The sequence below is a fragment of the Oncorhynchus masou genome, chromosome 31 (assembly GCF_036934945.1).
Source record: "Oncorhynchus masou masou isolate Uvic2021 chromosome 31, UVic_Omas_1.1, whole genome shotgun sequence".
In the NCBI taxonomy this organism is placed as follows: Eukaryota; Metazoa; Chordata; class Actinopteri; order Salmoniformes; family Salmonidae; genus Oncorhynchus; species Oncorhynchus masou.
In genome coordinates, this window is record NC_088242.1 from 12,870,911 (window position 1) to 12,889,133 (window position 18,223).

The 18,223-nt window shown below is 40.3% G+C and overlaps 1 protein-coding gene across 1 annotated transcript in view; it reads right to left on the minus strand.

Annotated features, from left to right (window-relative positions):
- The window catches only part of LOC135523452 (CUB and sushi domain-containing protein 1-like), a 422,532-nt gene that overhangs the window by 111,291 nt on the left and 293,018 nt on the right, over positions 1 to 18,223 (minus strand). Inside the window, exons 13-19 of the mRNA XM_064950127.1 lie at positions 11,954 to 12,136; positions 10,905 to 11,231; positions 9,090 to 9,284; positions 8,697 to 8,835; positions 8,354 to 8,541; positions 4,210 to 4,398; positions 143 to 259 (exon numbers count right to left, since the gene is read on the minus strand). Of these exons, the coding sequence (XP_064806199.1) occupies positions 143 to 259; positions 4,210 to 4,398; positions 8,354 to 8,541; positions 8,697 to 8,835; positions 9,090 to 9,284; positions 10,905 to 11,231; positions 11,954 to 12,136 (1,338 nt within the window). The remainder of the gene's footprint in view (positions 1 to 142; positions 260 to 4,209; positions 4,399 to 8,353; positions 8,542 to 8,696; positions 8,836 to 9,089; positions 9,285 to 10,904; positions 11,232 to 11,953; positions 12,137 to 18,223) is intronic.

The following is an 18,223-nucleotide window of genomic DNA, read 5'->3' on the forward strand; positions in this document are numbered from 1 at the left end:
GGGGCTTAATGTTAATGAGAATATAGAGACTCATCATTCAAATGGGGTGCTGTAGGGCCAGTCACAGTGGATTTTACTCACTCAGTTGCTGCAACAAATTATTGGTTGGTACTTATATTAGACAGCTATTCGTGAGGCTTACCTTTGCCATGAGAAACCTCTATTGTCCATGTGCAGTTCAATGAGTTTGGGTAGAAATCAGGAAACCCAGGGGAGAGTATGGTTCCTCTTTTACCAAAGATATAACCACCACACAACGCTAAGGGAAACAAAATTAAACATCATGAATGAGGCATCGTTTTTTAAACTCACATATTTTGAGAACTTTGAGGACTGAACATTTCCATTATTAAAGGACAACTCCGCTACTTTTCAATCTCATATTCATTATCACCAGCACCAAACCAGTGTCTACATACAGTGCCTTGCGAAAGTATTCAGCCCCCTTGAACTTTGCGACCTTTTGCCACATTTCAGGCTTCAAACATAAAGATATAAAACTGTATTTTTTTGTGAAGAATCAACAACAAGTGGGACACAATCATGAAGTGGAACGACATTTGTTGGATATTTCAAACTTTTTTAACAAATCAAAAACTGAAAAATTGGGCGTGCAAAATTATTCAACCCCCTTAAGTTAATACTTTGTAGCGCCACCTTTTGCTGCGATTACAGCTGTAAGTCGCTTGGGGTATGTCTCTATCAGTTTTGCACATCGAGAGACTGAAATTTTTTCCCATTCCTCCTTGCAAAACAGCTCGAGCTCAGTGAGGTTGGATGGAGAGCATTTGTGAACAGCAGTTTTCAGTTCTTTCCACAGATTCTCGATTGGATTCAGTGGTAATGATCTGTGGTAAAAAAAATATATATTAAAAGGTCCTATTTTTTTAAATGTTGGTTTCTTTTTTCTTTCTTTTTTTTTACCCCTTTTTCTCCCCAATTTCGTGGTATCCAATTGTTTAGTAGCTACTATCTTGTCTCATTGCTACAACTCCCGTTGGGAGAGACGAAGGTTGAAAGTCATGCGTCCTCCGATAAACAACCCAACCAAGCCGCACTGCTTCTTAACACAGCTCGCATCCAACCCGGAAGCCAGCCGCACCAATGTGTCAGAGGAAACACCGTGCACCTGGCAACCTTGGTTAGCACGCACTGCACCCGGCCCGCCACAGGAGTCGCTGGTGCGCGATGAGACAAGGATATCCCTACCGGCCAAGCCCTCCCTAACCCGGACAATGCTAGGCCAATTGTGCGTTGCCCTCCTCTTTTTATTCTGCTTAAGGCCAGTTCGCGCTGTTGTGTGAAAGGATTAGTACACAGCATTGTACGAGATCTTCAGTTTCTTTGCAATTTCTCGCATGAAATAGCCTTCATTTCTCAGAACAAAAATAGACTGATGAGTTTCGGAAGAACGTTCTTTATTTCTGGCCATTTTGAGCCTGTAATCGAACGCACAAACACCGACGCTTCAGATACTCAACTAGTCTAAAGAAGGCCAGTTTTATTGCTTCTTTAATCAGAACAACAGTTTTCAGCTGTGCTAACATAATTGCAAAAGGGTTTTATAATGCTCAATTAGCCTTTTAAAATGATAAACTTGGATTAGATAACACAACATGCCATTGGAACACATTGGTTGCTGATATTGGGCCTCCGTACGCCTATGTAGACATTCCATAAAAAATCTGCCGTTTCCAGCTACAATAGTCATTTACAACATTTAATGTCTACACTGTATTTCTGATCAATTTGATGTTATTTGAATGGGCAATTTTTTTAGATTTTCTTTCAAAAACAAGGACATTTCTAAGTGACCCCAAACTTTTGATCAGTAGTGTATGAAGACACTAGTTTTTTGCGAATATAACGAAAAGTGTCGGAGTTGCCCTTTTAATGATTAATTAATGCAATTTCTTGCATAACAATCAGGGGTTTTGAAAAATTAATAACAGCATTTAAATAAATAAAGATGCAAAAGATTATGAGCTTGTATCATTAGATTTTTGATTAGTATGCCAATATCATTGAAAATTGCTCAAAGAATTTGCAACATAAAAAAAAGAGTCCGGGTGGGTTTGATACCCGAATCTAGGTCAGAGACTGCAACAAAATATCCCTGGGTGTAAGAGGATCTCTTTTGGACTTAGTAAATGTTCTAAACAAACTTTTAGTCTCTCCTCCATGTTATTTGTAGAGACAAACCTGATGACAGTGTGAAACACAGACATAGACACATCATGTTCCCAGATGAAAAGCCTCAGAGTTTACCCAGCTAGGGCTGAGTAAGATGAAGACGTGGGATACTGTATGCTGATAGTGAGTCTGTCTGGGAAGATCAAAAGGGAACTTAATAACCAAGGCAGAATTCTGACAGGAAAGACCCTGTCAGTGGAGACAGTCAGGCAGAGTCGTCTAAACAACAACTTGTCACTGCCTTAATTACGAGATGAATAAAAAGAAAAAACGAGTAAAAGGAATGCCTTAAAGGAAATATGCTAATCTACTATGACTTCTGTGTATGTATCACAGGATAATTGTATTTACCGTGTTTGTGAAGCATGACATTTGTAGCATGAATGTGTATGTGAATAGACAGAGGTCCACAACCTCTAGCCTGTGAGGTTGAGTCACTCAGCATTTTTAATTGGTGTGAGTATCAGTTAAATGCTGTGAAAATAGCTGAAAAAAGGCATTCCCAAGATAGCACAGGTTCCCATGAACAAATGTATGGAGTTGGCAATTGCAATTATACCCGATTCCGTAAGCTATGGAGATGCTGGTGATTAAATGGGGCTCATGTTGTGTGTTATCATACTTGCCCAAGGCTACTACTGAAAGTTAATCAGCGAGGATGGCTCTTTTGAGTGTGAGACAAATAAAAATGTCATAATTGCATGGTATCCCAACATGCATTTATATATGTACTGAGGTCTGATTCACCCCGTTGGAAGGAAGAGGGGAAGATATATATTTTTTGTACTTGATTGCCCTAATTTGAGGGATCCTCGGAAATCATTACAAATTACTTCTGGTATAGTTATCACAAAAAGGACATGGACAAGACAAATTGTGGGCGTGAACAATCCATATAGTACCGTCATTGTCATAAATAAAAGAATCATAAAGCTGGCCCCACTCTTAAAAGATTAACTCCTGCTTCCTCCATAAACGCAGCAGTGGGCGGGGAGGAGGCAGGTGCTCAGGGTGAAGGACTAGTGGACCATTTCTACAGGAAGTGAAGCGTGCATTCCTGCTGCAACTTCTAAGTAGGAGGGTTCTAAGAATGACACTACAAGAACAAACCAATGATGGATGATCAATGTTATGTTCTGTGATCATTCTGTGTTCTGTGATTCATTATTTCTCACCATTCGCAAAAAGGATTGTGCCCTAATTCTCATTCTAATATAAAACATTGTATCTATTCCTCAAAATCCTTTAAATACCATTTAAAAATCAGATAGCATCTTTGCCTAGAGCAGGACCTGTCTACTGCATATGCCTACACCCCCCTTGTGAAATGATAGAGTGAGTAAGAGGGACAAAACGGAAGAAAACGTTTTACATATCTGAATGAGATGCGGAAATGCCACCACTGTCAATCATGAAGGTCAAGTTCAGAAGAAAACAGAATAAAAGACTAGAATAGAAAACTAGAATAGAAAACAGAATAGAAGACTGAAATAGAAGACTAGAATAGAAAATACAACTTATAAACTAGTAGTCCGTAGGATGATATAGGACAACCAAAATCTGATGGTCAAACACTCGACTCCATTTACTGGAAGAAAAAAAATGCTGTACAATGTTATTTTTATCCCAAGTAGCGGGAAACAAATGAGATAAACGGTTGGAATTATGTCTTCCTGCTGAATCTCCAACCTGCCTACCGACTCTCTGACACTCCGTTGTCTGCCGCTCAAAGTTATCTTAAGTGTGCATATTCCAGTTACCTTTCCTCTCATCAGGAATCAATGAACTCCACTCCTTAGGGTTGTCAAAGAGGCGTACCCTTTCCACCAGATAAGACAGAGAGATTGGTTAGCAGTGCGCTGTGTCGCCCACATCTCTCTCTGTGAATCGGATGGGGAGTGTGAGGAGAAGGGGTGATGGCTGAGTAAGTGCTGCAATGCATGTCAGTGCACCTGACAGGAACAGGGAAAAGGAGAGGAAGGAAGGGTTGGAGGGTGCTAAATCGGGGTACACTACCATCACAGCTGGGCAGTGCGTGGTTCCACTGATGGTTCCTCTCGCACACAATGGGTTTCTCGTCGCTCAGCGTGTAGCCTTGATCACAGCTGAATGTCACCCTGGTCCCAATGGCAAAATTGTTCCCAAACCGCTTTCCATTGACTGGGATCCCGGGATCTAAGCAGGAATCTGTTTCCATCATAACGCCTGTGGGGATAGAAAGAACGATTTAATTCCACCTTCATGCCTTAAATTCAATAGAAGATGGTGTCGAAATTGCTCTTTACTGTATAAATCATGAGGGGAAGCAAAAAGGAGCTCACTCCTTTTCCCTTGCGTTCTATTTCATTCCATGGTGGAGGGTTTTCCTCAGAAGAAATATTGTAATAATAATCAAATATATATTTTATTAAGGAGTTTTTCCCAGTACAATAAATCAAATATGTTTAGAAAACACCATAGATTTCATTAACATTTTCCAGCCATTTTTCTGGACGTGGCAGTCATGTCTCATCCACCTCATGTCAGACAGTATTGCACTATAGTAACTACAATAATGTAATTATAGGAAACATTTAGGGAATTAATTGGAGTATACTGTTGAAGTCGGAATTTTACATACACCTTAGACAAATACATTTAAATTCAGTTTTTCACAAATCCTGACTTAATCCTAGTAAAAATTTCCCTGACTTAGGTCAGTTAGGATCACCACTTTATTTTAAGAATGTGAAATGTCAGAATAATAGTAGAGAGAATTATTTATTTCAGCTTTTATTTCTTTCATCACATTCCCAGTGGGCCAGAAGTTTACATACACTCAATTAGTATTTGGTAGCATTGCCTTTAAATTGTTTAACTTGGGTCAAATGTTTCTGGTAGCCTTCCACAAGCTTCCCACAGTAAGTTGTGTGAATTTTACCCCATTCCTCTTGACAGAGCTGGTGTAACTGAGTCAGGTTTGTAGGCCTCCTTGCTCGCACAAGCTTTTTCAGTTCTGCCCACACATTTTCTACAGGATTGAGGTCAGGGCTTTGTGATGGCCACTCCAATACCTTGACTTTGTTGTCCTTAAGCCATTTTGCCACAACTTTGTAAGTATGCTTGCAGTCATTGTCCATCTGGAAGACCCATTTTCAACCAAGCTTTAACTTCCTGACTGATTCCTTGAGATGATGCTTCAATATATCCACATAATTTTCCTGCCTCGTGATGCCATCTATTTTGTGAAGTACACCATTCCCTCCTAAAGCAAAACACCCCTAAAACATGATGCTGCCACGCCCCTACTTCACGGTTGGGATGGTATTCTTCGGTTTGCAAGCATCCCCATTTTTCCTCCAAACATAACGATGGTCATTACGGCCAAACAGTTCTATATTTGTTTCATCAGACCAGAGGACATTTCTCCAAAAAGTATGGTCTTTGTCCCTATGTGCAGTCGCAAAAACCGTAGTCTGGCTTTTTTATGGCGGTTTTGGAGCAGTGGTTTCTTCCTTGCTGAGCGACCTTTCAGGTTATGTCGATATAGGACTCGTTTTAATGTGGATATAGATACTTTTGTACCTGTTTCCTCCAGCATCTTCACAAGGTCCTTTGCTGTTGTTCTGGGAATGATTTGCACTTTTCGCACCAAAGTACGTTAATCTCTTGGAGACAGAACGCGCCTCCTTCCTGAGCGGTATGACGGCTGCGTGGTCCCATGGTGTTTATACTTGTGTACTATTGTTTGTACAGATGAACGTGGTACCTTCAGGTGTTTGGAATTGCTCCCAAGGATGAACCAGACTTGTGGAGGTCTACAATTGTTTTTCTGAGGTCTTGGCTAATTTCTTTAGATTTTCCCATGATGTCAAGCAAAGAGGCACTGAGTTTGAAGGTAGGCCTACCTTCAAACTTAGTGCAGAGTGCCAGTCATCGTAGTGTATGTAAACTTCTGACCCACTGGAATTGTGATACAGAGAATTATATGTGAAATAATCTGTCTGTAAACAATTGTTGGAAAAATGACTTGTGTCATGCACAAAGTAGATGTTCTAACCAACTTGCCAAACTATAGTTTTTAACAAGACATTTGTGGAGTGATTGAAAAACAAGTTTTAACGACTCCAACCTAAGTGTATGTAAACCTCTGACTTCAACTGTATAGTATGGAAGCCTGATTTAAAGTAGAAGAAAATAGAGAACATGTTCTCTATCATAGTACACTGATGGATGACAGTGGTACATAGAAGTGATAATGCCCGTGTTTGGAGGATATATTGGCACGGGTGTTATCACTTTTATGCAATAGGTTACCAACATATTTCAATAATGATTGACATATTTTCATTAAAAAACGTTATTTTGATGAATGTATTCATACTATTTCATCCCTCCATGAGATATAGTCCCAACACAAATCTAAGCTTGCTACCCAAGCCGTTCTATCGGTTCGGTTGCCAGAGACAAGACCCAGTTGTTAAGTCCTTTTGTTCTATATCTATGGACGCAACCCAGTTGTTTGTTCTAAATGTTCCATTGACATACTGGCTGGCAACATTCTTTTCCCTTGCTTGCTAGCTAGCCAACTACAGCTAACTTACATTCACGTCAAACAGTGCAGCCAGAATAACAGCAAAGTAGCTGCATTTGCTTTGTTTAAGCTGCTTTCTAGTGACATTTATTTGGATACATCCATAACAATGAGCTACTGATGTGCGATTTCGCCTGGCATAGAAAATGTGCTCTCTTGTCAGGACACTATTGTTCAAACAACACAGCCAACACAATCACTTCAAACTGAAGCTGAAAAGATTGTGAATTAGCTTATATTTGTTTTGTTTCCTAGTAAAAAAATGATATATGTCCAGAAAAATGATGCCAACTGATTCATAATTTCGACTGGCTGAGAAAAACTGTCTCTTCTCGACTCCCGACACGTTCATTACTATGGGACAGCTGGAGGTCGAACTTCAATGTTGCAAATGTCGGAGAGACAGACAGCAACATGTATGCAAATCTTCGCTGTTGAAAACTAAATGTCTAAAGAAATGGGAGATAATGTCTTGGTGCTTTTTATAGTGAACATCAAATGTATAAATTGTCTGGCTGGGTTGATGAGACAGTGGATTGCCCAGTCAGATGGAAAAGAGTAAATAGGCATTTCAACATCATATATTTAGCCGGTGGTAATTTGTGGAATAGACACTGGCTGGAATGCGATTTTAACCCATCAGCATCCAGGATTAAATCAAGCCGTTGTATAATGTTATTTACGAAATCATTCGGTCTAAGGGGGCATTCGTAAATTCACCCTGGCTAACTACTCCAATTCCAGAGGGAAAAATAACTGATGGATTTACGAACGCTCAACAGCCGTTGAATTTGGCCGGTGTCAGTAAACGTTTGCAAATTTTTAAATTATTGCCAGCAGCACATTTACAGTCACCAACGCTCTAGTTAACATGAAAACAGCCTAACCAGCCTAACCAACATGCTCGGATCAACCCTACTCCTCTGGCCAGAGCGTCCAAGTGTACACTCTGAACGCTATGAGAGCGAAACACAAGAACGGACAATCTGACAATGCTCTGAATTTACGAACGCCTAGAGGGCACTCTGAGCGAACGCTGGCACTCCAGAATGAATTTACGAACGCACCCTAAAGCATTAATTTAAACAGTCTTTGTGACATAACTTTCATTTCGCAGTAATTTTTTTCATTTTTAATATTCCTAAGATATTTTGGCATTTGGAGAAAGAATTAGACTAGCTATTTTACAATGCTATTCAATTATTGATAGATTACTTAATAATCTTATCACAAACCACTGCCTATTGCTATTATTAGTGATATAATGAGTTAAATTAGGTTTCCCTACGCAATCACCAATTCTTTGGTATTTAAATCGCTGTCCTGTTCAGGCAACAACCCCAATGAAGACAAGTTATCCAAATGAAGTGTAGATCTAATTTCACAGCTCCTACACTACTTCAATATGATCACAACACCCACACACAAGCTGAGTTAATATTGACATCACAGCACACGTAGTAAAGTGATATTGCAGCCATGAAACAATGTAGCCATGAAACAATGTGTGGATTGACAACACAATGTCCTCTGCTTTTGAAAGGTAGCCCTGTGGATACATTTCCAAATGAAAACGGTAGAACTCACTGTCGTAGCGGATCTGGAAGCCCACGCTGGAGCGACTGTTGTCCGTGGTGAATAGCAGGTACATGTAATTGCTGGTGCTAATGAGAAAATGGGGCGCTTGAGTGCCATGATACTCTCCGATTAAAGGAGAGGAGTTGGAGGGGCCATCCCGAATCTCCAGTGTGTCATAATTAACCTCGGTCTGAAATCTACATGGACACAGACAGAAAGAAAAGAGAAGTGAATTAGAAGCTACTATTCCATCCAAGCATTTCTTCTGGAGTTTATCGTGGCAGATTATCTCATATGGAATGATTGAAATAGCTTCATCGGGGATAAGATACATTTGAAACAAAATAGAAACCTGTCAAAGGATATCTTGATGGCGTGATCTTTGCTGGCTTCAATGACCCATTCACAGTTTAACGAGTCTTTGTAGTATCCTGGCCAGCCAGGGGACAGCAGAACTCCGGTTGGAGCTGTTAAATGTCCTCCACATGGTGCTAGAGGGGAACATGTTTAGTGGCAATGTTCTGACATAGAGAGCTTACACGTCCATATGCAACAGCATGCAGAATGTAACCGTATAGACTGTCGAGGGGAAACTTTACTTGTTATTGTAGCACATTTTCAGCGGCTCTACAATATGACACCAACAGACAACAATAAAGCAGACCCCCACATGACATGCCCAGTGCCCACCCACTCCACTGACATTGGCAGACTGTATGGATTATTGTTCAACATTATACAGTACCTTCACACCGAGGAACTGCTGCATTCCACACTACGTTTCCATCCTGAATGATGCAGGTTATGGACTCAGACCCATGGGTTTTGATGAATCCTTCATCACATGTGAAGAGCACGGAGCTCCCCAACAAGAAGTGTTCCCCATACCGCTGGCCATTGACAGGGATGCCGGGGTCGTGACATTCATTCTGACCAAATGCTAGAGAGGAAAATAAAACTGGTTTCAGTGTTTTTCAGTGTTGTGGTTTTTTAATCAATAAGAAGACATCAAACTGGATTCTGTGTCACATTTAACTCATTTGTCTTATCCCAGAAAACACGATGAGAACCTGGTTAATTATTTAGTCACTGAGAATAGAGGCTAATCAGCCAACAAAATGAACACAGCACAGTGGTGAAGACTGACTCCATGGAGGCAACACTCATTTCCCTGGCTCATTGTTATTACACTCCTGCTCGCTGACAGTAACTCCCCACACCAGATTGGGAGACATGTCCCTCTCCTCCTGACACAGTGACACGCCAATTCTACGGCGCTGCTATTGAGATGCCACACCACCCCCCGCCATCCCCATCACATGGCTGACACCTCCCCGCCAAGAAAAAAAGAAACCCATCCCTGTCTTAGTCACTGACAGGAGTGTCCAGCGGATTCTGATGTGGAATAAGAACGGTAACAACATCCTCCTCCATTTCATTAACCTTCCCCACCGCTGCAGCCTGCCTCTGTTCCTCTGTGGAGGAGAGACATGTCACTGCGTTGTCTCCCAGGCCGGGGGAGTGCAACGAGACAATGTTTCCTAGAGATAGCAAACAGGCACTGGGGACAGCAATATTCAGACCTAATTTCAGCTCGGTGTGGTACAGGCATAATTCCATTAACATTGGGCACACCCGGATCAGTTCAACATTTTTGTGCTATAGTGTGTCTATGTTGAGGCTGAGGACCTGAACAGACCTCTACCATTGCTGTTTTCTGTTCCATGATACTGTCTCTGTAATATCAGCAAAAAAAATAGAAAATAGATGTTTTTAAATGTTTACCTTCAAGGTTTGGAATTGCCTTGCATTATTATTGTTTTTCTTATCTTGTGTTTACATATAAAAACACATTGGGGACCACTGGTAGACACATTTGCATAACAATATGCATTAAAATGTTCATATTGTAAATTATTAAAATGGCAAACATTCCCAAGCCCCTTTTAAATGGTGTAGTATTGAGAGAAAAGGGCAAATTGTTTATTTAATTTGTCATAATGCCATCTGTTGAATAAAAAAACAGAGTGATCCCACTGGTCACAGACGTCAATTCAATGTCTTTTCCACGTTGGTTCAATGCAATTTCATTGAAATGACGTGGAAACAATGTTGATTTAACCAGTGTGTGCCCAGTGAGAAATCATTTAGTAAACGTGATGCACTACTTATATCTTTAGAGCAGTTAATCAAATGTAATAGAATTAGTAATAATTCAAATGAGATGCTCCTAGTTTAAAATTGCATGTAAAAGATACAATGGTATACACATCGATGGCCATAAATTGTTAAATAGAACAGTACCACAGTTCTAGCTAATGGATCTCCATTCTTAAATAGGGATCCTCTAATTTGAAGATTGTTAATCATGTTGATTCGTTTTCACCCTTGTGAGAATATACCTGACTAAGCATTTGATTGCATACATCTGAAGCACTATAGAGACAGCTTGACTCAGTAGTTGTGCCACAGGCAGTTCTGAATTGCATTTCAGAAGATATTGTGAGGGTCTTCAAAATATTGCAAAATCCCATATCTTTAAAAGGAAGGGGCCATTTACTTGTGTAAGTGATGTTAAATCCTTTCCCAGTGTTGGAGTGGTCAGACTGGAACTCCAGGCGCATGATGTGTCCATTGCTGGCGATCTGAGAGGGTACATCCTTCCCAGAGAACGTGCCGAACGTGGTGGGCTCCGACATCCCGTCATCTTTCACAATAAGGTAGTCAAACTGGGGCTCTACCTCAAAGTCGCTGAAAATTAGATGAATCCTGCTCCCTGACTCTGCGATAATGAGCCACACACAGTTCATGTTGTTCCCATACTCCTCAGGGTAGTTTGGGGAGAGGATTATTCCTGATGGGGTTGTGAAATTGAAGAAGCAGGAGACTGTAAAAATAGATAGGAGCACACACACACACACAGATCTGCCATCATGCTTTGACACATCACACAGTGAGCGAAAATAGCTCTTTTATAAGACATCACTGAAGACATTTTGTTTGAAATGGAATGGATACACGCTTTCCTTTGAATGCTTCAGGTGACACATTCTATTCACTGTACTAGGTGGAAGAATATAACCCAGTGTCATGACAGTAGAGGATATTTTACATTTTAGGCATTTAGCAGACGCTCTTATCCAGAGCGACTTACAGTAGTGAGTGCATACAACCAAGACCTGATTGCCCTTGGCTGATTAGCTGCTTAACCCTTGTTGGATGGCTTAGAGGTGTCAGCCTGCATGCCAGAAGGAAGGTGAAATCAAAAGATAGAATACAGCATTACCTGCAGCAGCAGCTCTTACTTTACATCTGAAAAGTCTCCATTCTCAAAAAAGGCCTCTGTATTGAAACTGTAATGAATAAGCTCAGTGTCTAAATGATGATAGTAATGATTGAATTGTATGACTTTCCAAAATAGACAGCGGGGAGTGTTGACCAAGCGACAACAAAACCTGAGAGATGATGACAGCTTTACATGGGTCAGTGGGGATAACCATGTCACCTTCCTTCCCTACCTGGCTGGTTCCCTGGGACAGTGTATCAGATTGATCAATCTCAATGACAGCGCAGTTAATTAAAGTCATGCATTTTTAAATGGCATCTTACACACGCAGCTGGGTTTGTTTCCAGACCACTGGTTGTTTTGCTGGCATGATATCGTTCTCTCGCCGACCAACTCGAAGGCCGCCTGACACTCGAAAGTCAGCATGTCGCCGTGTAAAAAACGCTCCCCTGTTCTTCTGCCGTAGGCCGGAATTCCAGGATCACCACACCCTCCTTTGTCGATTTCTGTAAAGAAAATATACAACTGTTACAACGTTTAAGTTCATTCAGTGGTTTCAATTCCCAAGGATATCAGGTTAGCTGCTCTTCGGGTTGAATGTCCTAAAACTGACATCCACTGAGCAATCATCAGAACCTGAAAACAGAACATGACAGCTTTCCTCTAACTCAACATTCTTTACACAAGTAAAACATTCTGAAAACCATGGATGGCTCACCTGATACAAGCTATCCCTGGTATAATCCAAGAGAAAACAAGACAGTCGAGAGTTGTTTATTTCCTCTACATTTTCAGGTGGAGGCAGCATTTTCTAGCAGGAGTAAAATGACAGTGACAAATGAATGACGTTCTGGAAGAGTTCATTTTTGTGTTAACAACCAGCGTGTCAGCTCAGCTGCTGCCGCTCCACTGGCCCATCTGAGCAATAATCTACAGGGGATGGGTTTTATTCCAGCAGCACATTCAACAACCTTTGTGAGGTGTTAAGTGCCGGTTAAATACCTTTGGATCTGCCAAGAGCAATTAGTTGAAGGATCTATGCGGAAGCTCCACAATCAGTAAGGGCATATCAGCCCAATCGCAACCGTGATAGAGATGTAAACTGTCTTACTAAGGCTATGCCATTCTCTTAAATACTAATATGTAAACATGCCTCAAGTGGCTGGCCATCACTGAATCTACTGTCCAATAACCTACATTACGAGGAGCTGGAAGTCAAGTCAGCAGTCCAGAACATGTTTACCATTTCAATGCATATTGTGGGTGAAATTGTAAACATTGTTGAAAGAGTAAGCAGGAGATAACATTAAAATATGGGTATTTGAGGTACACGGTGGTCTGTTTCAGATTTAATTTGAATATTTCAGAGTAGTCATAAATAAGTCCAAGCATCATATCAATGTCCACAGATAACAGAGACATGTTTAATTTATGTTTATGATGTCTCTGTTTAACAGTTTTCTGGGAGATATAAAAATAAAATAATTATAACTATATATAGAGTTGTCGTCGGAAGTTTCATACACTTAGGTTGGAGTCATTCAAACTCGTTTTTCAACCACTCCACAAATGTTTTGTTAACTTGTTATGGCTGCAATCCCGATATCGGGATAAGTGTCATCAACAACCGCTGAATAGCATAGCGCTACATACAATAAATATCACTATAAATATTTATATTCATGATATCACAAGTGCAATATAGGAAAACACAGTTTAGCCTTTTGTTAATCTACCTGTCATGTCAGATTTTGAAATAATGCCTTACTGTCACGCCCTGGTCTTAGTATTTTGTGTTTTTTTTATCTATTTGGTCAGGCCAGGGTGTGACATGGGTTTTTGTATGTGGTGTGTTTTGTCTTGGTGGTTTTTCACAGGTAATGGGATTGTAGCTTAGTGGGGTTTTCTAGGTTAGTCTATGGCTGTCTGAAGTGGTTCTCAATCAGAGGCAGGTGTTTATTGATGGGGAACCATATTTAGGCAGCCATATTCTTTGAGTGTGTCGTGGGTGATCGTCCTTATGTCCTTGTTCTGTCTGTGTTACTAAGCACCAGTATTAGGCTGTTTCGGTTTTCATGTATCGTTTATTGTTTTTTGTATTTGATTCATGTTTACTTCGTTTTCATTAAACATGGATCGCAATAGCCACGCCGCATTTTGGTCTGACTCTCCTTCGCATATAGAAAACCGTGACAATTACAGAGAAAGCAATCCAAGCGTTTGTGTAAGTTTATCGATCGCACGATAAAACATTAAGTACACTTACCATCAGGTAGCTCGGTCACAAAAATCAGAAAAGAAATCAAATGAATCGTTTACCTTTGATGATCTTTGATGTTTTCACTCACGAGACTCCCAGTTACACAACAAATGTTCCTTTTGTTCCATAAAGATTATTTTTAGATCCAAAATACCTCTGTTTGTTTGTCGCGTTATGTTCAGAAATCCACAGGAAAGAGCGGTCAGGACAACGCAGACGAAAATTCCAAATAGTTTCCATAATGTCCACAGAAACATGTCAAACGTTTTTTATAATCAATCCTCAGGTTGTTTTTAAAATATATAATCGATAATATATCAACCGCAAATGTCTTTCACAGTAGGAGAGGGGAAAACAATGGCTGTCCAAATTCTGTTGCGCGAGCAAAATTCATGTGACCACTTGACGCGATGTTATCGTTCTGGCTAATTGTTCAAAATAAAAGCCTGAAACTATGTCTGAAGACTGTTGACACCTTGAGGAAGCTGGTTCATATCCCTTTAAATCCAGCAAAGGGAGGCTATGGAACATGGAGTTTTCAAAATAGAAGCCACTTCCTGTTTTGATTTTCCTCAGGTTTTCGCCTGCAATATCAGTTTTGTTATACTCACAGACAATATTTTGACAGTTTTGGAAACTTTAGAGTGTTTTCTTTCCAATAATAATAATAATACGCATATATTAGCAACTGAGACTGAGGAGCTGGCCGTTTACAATGGGCACCTTTTCATCCAAGCTACTCAATACTGCCCATGCAGCCATAAAAAGTTATCAAACTATAGTTTTTCCAAGTCGGGTAGGACATCTACTTTGTGCATGACACAAGTCATTTTTCCAACAATTGTTTACAGACAGATTATTTAACTTATAATTCACTGTATCACAATTCCAGTGGGTCAGACGTTGACATACACTAAGTTGACTGTGCCTTTAAAAAGCTTGGAAACAGATTCCAGAAAATGATGTCATGGCTTTAGAAGCTTCTGATAGGCTAATTGACATAATTTTAGTCAATTGGGGGTTTATCTGTGGATGTATTTCAAGGCCTACCTTCAAACTCAGTGCCTCTTTGAAAGACATCATGGGAAAATCAAAAGAAATCAGCCAAGACCCCAGAAAAAAATTGTAGACCTCCACAAGTCTGGTTCATCCTTGGGAGCAATTTCCAAATGCCTGAAGGTTCCACGTTCATCTGTACAAACAATAGTACGCAAGTATAAACACCATGGAACCACGCAGCCGTCATACTGCTTCGGAAGGAAACGCGCTCTCTCTTCTAGAGATGAATGTACTTTGGTGTGAAAAGTGCAAATCAATTCCAGAACAGCAGCAAAGGACCTTGTGAAGATGCTGGAGGAAACAGGTACAAAATTATCTATATCCACAGTAAAACGAACCCTATATCGACATAACCTGATAGGTCGCTCAGCAAGGAAGAAGCCACTGCTCCAAAACTGCCATAAAAAAGCCAGACTACGGTTTGCAAATGCACATGGGGACAAAGATCATACGTTTTGGAGAAATGTCCTCTGGTCTGATGAAACAAAAATATAAATGTTTGGCCATAATGACCATTGGTATGTTTGGAGGGAAAAGGGGGAGGCTTGCAAGCTGAAGAACACCATCCCAACCGTGAAGCACGGGGATTGCAGCATTATGTTGTGGGGGTCCTTTGCTGCAGGAGGGACTTTTGCACTTCACAAAATAGATGGCATTATGGGGTAGGAAAATGATGTGGATATATTGAAGCAACATCTCAATACATCAGTTAAAGTTAAAGCTTGGTTGCAAATGGGTCTTCCAAATGGACAATGACTGCAAGTATACTTCCAAAGTTGTGGCAAAATGGCTTAAGGACAACAAAGGCAAGGTATTGGAGTGGCCATCACAAGGCCCTGACCTCAATCCTGTAGAAAATGTGTGGGCAGAACTGAAAAAGCGTGTGCGAGCAAGGAGGCATTCAAACCTGACTCAGTTACAGCAGCTCTGTCAAGAGGAATGGGGCAATATTCACACAACTTATTGTGGGAAGCTTGTGGAAGGCTACCTGAAACGTTTGACCCAAGTTAAACATTTTAAAGGCAATACTACCATATACTAATTGAGTGTATGTAAACTTCTGACCCACTGGGAATGTGATGAAAGAAATAAAAGCTGAAATAAATCATTCTCTGTACTATTATTCTGACATTTGACCTTCTTAAAATAAAGTGGTGATCCTAACTGACATAAGACAGGGAATTTTTACTAGGGTTAAATGTTAGGAATTGTGAAAAAAGGTTTAAATGTATTTGTCTAAGGTGTATGTAAACTTCCGACTTCAACTGTAAATATAGCACCAGTCAAAAGTTTGGATACACCTACTCATTGAAGGGTTTTAATTTATTTACGGTTTTCTACATTGTAGAATAATAGTGAAGACATCAAAACTATGAACACATATGGAATCATATCGTAACTAAAAAACGGTTAAACAAATCAAAATATATTTCAGATTTGAGATTCTTCACAGTAGCCACCCTTTGCCTTGATGACAGCTTTGCACACTCTTGGCATTCTCTCAACCAGCTTCATGAGGAATGCTTTTCCAACAGTCTTGAAGGAGTTACCACATATGCTGATCACTTGTTGGCTGCTTTTCCTTCACTCTATGGTCCAACTCATCCCAAGCCATCTCATTTGGTTTGAGGTCGGGTGATTGTGGAGACCAGGTCATCTGCTGCAGCACTCCATCACTCTCCTTCTTGGTCAAATAGCATTTACATAACCAGGAGGTGTGTTTAGGGTCATTGTCCTGTTGAAAAACAAATGATAATCCCACTAAGTGCAAACCAGATGGAATGGTGTTTCGCTGCAGAATGCTGTGGTAGCCATGCAGGTTGAGTGTGCCTTGAATTCTAAATAAATCACAGACAGTGTCACCAGGAAAGCACCCCCACACCATCACACCTCCTCCTCCATGCTTCATGGTGGGAACCACACTTTCGGATATCATCCGTTCACCTACTCTGCGTCTCACAAAGACAAGGCAGTTGGAACCAAAAATAACAAATTTGGACTCATCACACCAAAGGACAGATTTCCACCGGTCTAATGTCCATTGTTCGTGTTTTATGGCCCAAGCAAGTCTCTTCTTCCTATTGGTGTCCTTAAGTAGTGGTTTCTTAGCAGCAATCGACCATGAAGGCCTGATTCACCCAGCCTCCTCTGAACAGTTAATGTTGAGATGTTTCTATTACCCTATCTGGGGTGCAATCTGAGGTGCAGTTAACGCTACTGAAATATCCTCTGCAGAAGAGGTTAATTCTTGGTCTTCCTTTCCTGTGGCAGTCCTCATGAGAGCCAGTTTCATAATAGCGCTTGATGGTTTTTGCGACTATACTTGAAGAAACTTTAGAAGTTATTGAAATGATCCGCATTGACTGACCTTCATGTATTAAAGTAATGATGGACTGTTGTTTCTCTTTGCTTATTTGAGTTGTTCTTGCCATAATATGGACTTCACTCAGCTCCTTGTGAGACATCCCTCAAAATCAATGTTCTCACAATGAGCCTACCTTACCCAGTTGCATGAGAGAAAATCTGAATTATCACAGAATAAATAACAAATAGGCCCATAGAATGTGCTACAGGAAAGAATTATGTAAGTAAAATACAAGTTAGGGGCAACATATCCACTAGAAGCCTTTGCCTAAAGGAAATGCGTACCTGCTTGCAAAGTTACTTTAATGATATTATGTAATGATTCTTATCCTTAATCCGTAACGTTCATTATATTTACTGATTCATACAGTATGTGCCTATAGTCTTCAGAATATATATTTTTATGAATTCCCATTGGGATACCATGATTCTCTTCCATCCAACTGATATATGTTGTTTCATTATTACACAAGCAATTACTTATGTACAGTAGTGCTTATACAGTATGTATGGGTTAGAAATGTTTCATATAGTCCATCTATAGGTATCACTTTGTTTTGCCAACATTTATCAGACAGATGCATAATACAGGTGAACAAGCCTGACTTAATACTCCCCCAGATTGTATATACAGTAGACATGGACACCTACTGTATGCGGACCCCTGACAATAAGTCCTACCACTAGTGGTTCTGCTGTCAACTTTGACACCCGGACTGTAGGCACAGATTTGAAGTTGGGTTTATACAAAGTTAATGGAGGTTGTGTTGTTGTGCAGGGTTCTGCATTGTGTTAAATTGACGATTGTGTCAACTCTCTGTATGACCATATAAGGTAAGGGTTGACACTCGAGGAGGTAATAGTAATCTCTAAATGGAAAGTGGATGGTGGTGACAATGGACTTTCCATA